Source organism: Rhincodon typus, unplaced genomic scaffold, assembly GCF_021869965.1.
Source record: "Rhincodon typus isolate 14 unplaced genomic scaffold, sRhiTyp1.1 hic_rhity00003397, whole genome shotgun sequence".
In the NCBI taxonomy this organism is placed as follows: domain Eukaryota; kingdom Metazoa; phylum Chordata; class Chondrichthyes; order Orectolobiformes; family Rhincodontidae; genus Rhincodon; species Rhincodon typus.
The window spans coordinates 7,547-12,362 of NW_025969035.1; the positions used below are offsets into that span (position 1 = coordinate 7,547).

Below are 4,816 nucleotides of genomic sequence, written 5' to 3' on the forward strand. Positions count from 1 at the left end.
ACAGAGAGAGTCTGAGAGGGTCAGAGTTTGGGTTAGACAGAGAGAGAGACAGGGTCAGAGTGTGGGTTAGAGAGAGAGAGAGACTGAGAGCGTCAGAGTGTGGGTGAGACAGAGAGGGTCAGATTGTGGGTTAGACAGAGAGAGAGAGAGAGAGACTGAGAGGGTCAGAGTGTGGATTAGAGAGAGACAGACAGAGAGGGTCAGAGTTTGCATTATGAGGGGGTGGTCAGAATGTGGGTTAGAGAGAGACAGGGAGGGTCAGAGTGTGCATTATAGAGAGAGAGAGAGAGTGATGGGGTGTCAGAGAGTGTGGGTTATAGAGAGAGAGAGAGACACAGAGAGGGTCAGAGTGTGCAAATAGAGAGAGTGGGGGGTGGTCAGAATGTGGGTTAGAGAGAGAGAGAGAGAGGGTCAGAGTGTGCAAATAGAGAGTGAGGGGTGGTCAGAATGTGGGTTAGAGAGGGCCAGAGTGTGCATTGTAGAGAGAGAGAGAGATGGGGTGTCAGAGTGTGGGTTATGGAGAGAGATAGTGTTCCTGTCTGTAACTCTCACTCTCTTCACAGCTCTGGCAACGCTGAAGCCCCAGGCTGGTTTGGCCGTGCCCCAGGCACCACCAGTTACTCCTGCTGCAACTCCTGTAAGTACAGCCTGTCTCCTGGTTTCACGTCCTGCGGTGGGGAGAGCTAAAGTTGGGGGGGGAGGGCCTTTGGCTTACCTGGAGAGTGTGTGCTCGACGGTCTTCCCTTCTCCCTTTGTATTCCGGCAACGCATCTCTCTTGGTCGGCTTTATCCCATTACCCCCACGCCCTTCCCTCTCCCCTTTTCTCCTGCCACTCCCACGTTCCCTTATTTATCCACTTCCCACCTTGGGAATGTCGCTGTGCAATCTGCTTTCACCACGTTCCAGGTCACGACCACTCACTTTGTCGCGGGAGAAAAAAACAACAGTCCGTTTCCCCCACCGTCTGTGTGGAGTTTTCTCCCATCCGTGTCCCCCTGCTGTGGTTGGATCCGGCCCAGGCATCTTCTCCAAAAGACCTCGGAGGCTTGGAGCAGTGGTTGGACTGGGCACGAATCTGTCCACTCAACAGCGTGGCCTGGTCCTAGGCATCACGCTGCTGGGAAAGGTTCAAGGCAAAGGTGGATCCGTATCCAGGGGAAGTGGTGCTATGATAGTCTCAAAGTATTCCCACAGGCCTCTTCCCTCCCTGCCTTCGTGACTTTCGATGCCCCGATTGCCCCTCTGCGGCCGCAAGGAGAACGATCCCAGTTTTCCCCGCGTTCATTATCCCCGTCGACATCCCCAGCTCCCCACCATGAATTGCTGAGGCCCTTCCAACAGTACGCCTGAGCCTCGAGGCCCAGTCCGGGTCGAGTTTGAGGTTTGGTGAGAGCGAGAACGGCCCCACCCAGGACGGCTGCGGTTTTTGCTCAGGCCCGGACTCCTGGCCAGCCTCGGCTCTTAACCTCTGCCTCATCTTCCGACACAGGGCGCAGGGGAACCGATGGAGGTCGGGGAGCAGGTCGGAATGACTCCAGAGATCATTCAGAAGGTGGGTCCAGCGACGTGTTGAGGGTCCTCATTGTCAGGAAAAGGGTCACAGAAACAGTTTGCAAACCCAGTCCAAAAACGAACCAGGTTCTTTTGGAAAGGTAGACCAACCTCCAGCTGGGTCCCATGGGGAGATTTCAGGCAACATCGTGAAGGGAGAGCAAAAGAGAGAGAGAGAAGTTAGGAAAGGAATTCCAGACCTTACCCTAAGGGAGATTACCGAGATAGGAAGGGGGTGTAGGGGCAGGAGGGGGTTACAGAGATTGGGAGGGGGGGAGGGGCTGGGCGGAGGGTGGGAGGGTGGGCTACTGGAGATATTCATGTTCTCTTATTGTTTTTATTCATGCAGCTTCAAGATAAGGCAACTGTGCTGACCACGGAGCGTAAGAAGGTAGGTGTAACACTGGGACATCCGTTCCTGGGCAGCTCCTCAGCTGAAGTCTGTGCCCCTCGAGCAGCGTCTGTGGCCCCACCACTCGGCAGTGTCCTTGTTCGCGCACAGCCTTGGCCAGGGGTTGGGTTCAGTGGAGCGCTCCCCAGTTTAAGAACAAGACCAAGGGCTCTCGAGGGTGTAGCTCACTTTAGATGTAGCCCGAGGAAATTTGGGAAGAATCAGGGATCGGTGAAGCGGAATGGTCCATTTATAAACGGTGGGGTGGGGGGACACTAAACTGCCCGTTTTATAAGGGAGGGGGTTGCAACCGCAGCAATCTTCAGCTAGAAGTGCTGAGTGGATGATCCATCTCGGCCTCCTCCCGTGGTTCCCAGCGTTACAGATACCAGTCTTCACCCAATTCGATTCACTCCACGTGATCTCAAGAAACGGTTGGAGACACTGGATACTGCAAAGGCTACGGGCCCTGACAACATCCCGGCAATAGTACTGAAGACTTGTGCTCCAGAACTTGCTGCTCCCCTAGCCAAGCTGTTCCAGTACAGTTACAACACTGGGATCTACCCAACAATGTGGAAAATTGCCCAAGTATGTCCTGTACACAAAAAGCAGGACAAATCCAACCCGGCCAATTCCCGCCCCATTATTCTACTCTCGATCATCAGTAAAGTGATGGAAGGTGTCAGTAACAGCGCTATCAAGCAGAACCTGCTCAGCAATAACCTGCTCAGTGACGCCCAGTTTGGGATCGGCCAGGACCACTCAGCTCCTGACCTCATTACAGCCTTGGTTCAAACATGGACAAAAGAGCTGAACTCCAGAGGTGAGGTGAGAGCTATAGCCCTTGATATCAAGGCTGCATTCGACCGAGTGTGGCATCACAGAGGCCCAGCAAAATTGGAATCAATGGGTATCAGGGGGCAAACTGTCCAGTGGTTGGAGACATACCTGACACAAAGGAAGATGGTCGTGGTTGTGGGAGATCAGTCATCTCAGTTCCAGGACATCTCTGCAGGAGTTCCTCAGGGTAGTGTCCTCGGCCCAACCATCTTCAGCTGCTTCATCAATGACCTTCCCTCCATCATAAGGTCAGAAGTGGGGATGTTCGCCGATGATTGTATTGTTCAGCCCCATTCATGACTCCTCAGATACTGAAGCAGTCCGTGTCCAAATACAACAAGATCTGGACAATATCCAGGCTTAGGCTGACAAGGGGCAAGTGACATTCGAGCCACACAAATGCCAGGCTGTGCCCATCACCAATAAGAGACAATCTAACCACTGCCCCTTGACATTCAATGGTGTTACCATCACTGAATCCCCCCACTATCAACATCCTGGGGGTTACCACTGACCAGAAACTCAACTGGACCCACCACATAAACACAGCGGCTACAAGAGCAAGTCAGAGGCTGGGAATCCTGCAGCAAGTAACTCCCGTCCTGACTCCCTCCAAAGCCTGTCCCACCATCTACAAGGCACAATCAGGAGTGTGAGAGAATACTTCCCACTTGCCCCTGGATGGGGGCAGCTCCAACAACACTCAAGAAGCTCGACACCATCCAGGACAAAGCAGCCCCCGCTCAATTGGCACCACATCCACAAACATCCCACTCCCTCCACCCACCGACACTCAGTCGCAGCAGTGTGTACCATCTACAAGATGCTCTGCAGAGATTCACCAAAGATCCTCAGGCAGCACCTTCCAAACCCACAGCCACTTCCATCCAGAAGGACAAGGGGCAGCAGATACAAGGGACCCCCACCTCCTGCAAGTTCCCCTCCGAGCCACTCACCATCCTGACTTGGAAGTATATCGGCCGTTCCTTCAGTGTCGCTGAGTCAGAATCCCTGGAATTCCCTCCCTAAGGGGACATTGTGGGTCAACCCACAGCACATGGACTGCAGCGGTTCAAGGAGGCAGCTCACCACCACCTTCTCAAGGGGGCAACTGGGGACAGGTAATAAATGCTGGGCCCAGCCAGCGACCCCCACGTCCCACAGATGAATTTAAAAAAAATGAGCAGTCCCATTTTATCATGGGGTGAGCTGAATGGAGCTGGTTGTCTTAACTGGGGGATCGATGGAACAGCATTTTTCTGAAGGGGTGTGGGCTAGGCATGGAGCTGGGGTGATGGCTGAGGGCCAGGCCATCTTTGCAAAGGGGCAGTCATTTCGAACACGCCATGTCTTCGGACTGGCACAGTGAGAGAGCAGATGTTGGTGCGGTAATCCATGGCACAGGCTGTTCCATAAATGCTGCAGCTCCTCTAACATTGTTACACCGGTATCTCTTCCAGAGAGGCAAAACTGTCCCTGAGGAGCTGGTGAGGGGTGAAGATTTCAGCAAGTATCGGCAGGTTGCCTCCCATGTGGTAAGTTCCCCAATTGCGCCAGCACCAGTGAGTTGCGATGCTGTAGCGCCTGGGCAGTCCCAAAACATCCTGGGGCCCTTTATCAAGCAGACTTACTCCTGAACAAGAACCAGGTGAGCAACGGCTCGGTGAAAGGCATATTATAGGGAGGGGAAAGGATAATGGAGTGAGTTCCAAGACCTTAGGGAACAAAGGCTGGTGACTGCCTCTCACCACCCACTGGTGGAGCGATTAAAACCACAGAAGGAGCAAGAGAGTGGAACTGGGGGCGGGAGTGGTGGCCGGAGATCTCAAAGGATTATAGGAGGTTACAGAGATAGGGAGGTGTGTAGGGACTGCTGGAGGGTACAGAGACAGGGAGGTGTGTAGGGACTGGGGGAGGTTACAGAGATAGGGAGGGGTGTGAGATAGGGAGGTGTGTAGGGACTGCTGGAGGGTACAGAGACAGGGAGGTGTGTAGGGACTGGGGGAGGTTACAGAGATAGGGAGGGGTGT

The 4,816-nt window shown here is 53.9% G+C and overlaps 1 protein-coding gene across 1 annotated transcript in view; it reads left to right on the forward strand.

Moving 5' to 3' along the window:
* Positions 1-4,816, forward strand: part of prpf19 (pre-mRNA processing factor 19) — a gene marked incomplete at both ends in the record, with an annotated part of 14,962 nt that overhangs the window by 4,829 nt on the left and 5,317 nt on the right. Inside the window, 4 exons of the mRNA XM_048593652.1 lie at positions 564-637; positions 1,491-1,553; positions 1,902-1,943; positions 4,247-4,321. Coding sequence (XP_048449609.1) covers positions 564-637; positions 1,491-1,553; positions 1,902-1,943; positions 4,247-4,321 — 254 coding nt within the window. The remainder of the gene's footprint in view (positions 1-563; positions 638-1,490; positions 1,554-1,901; positions 1,944-4,246; positions 4,322-4,816) is intronic.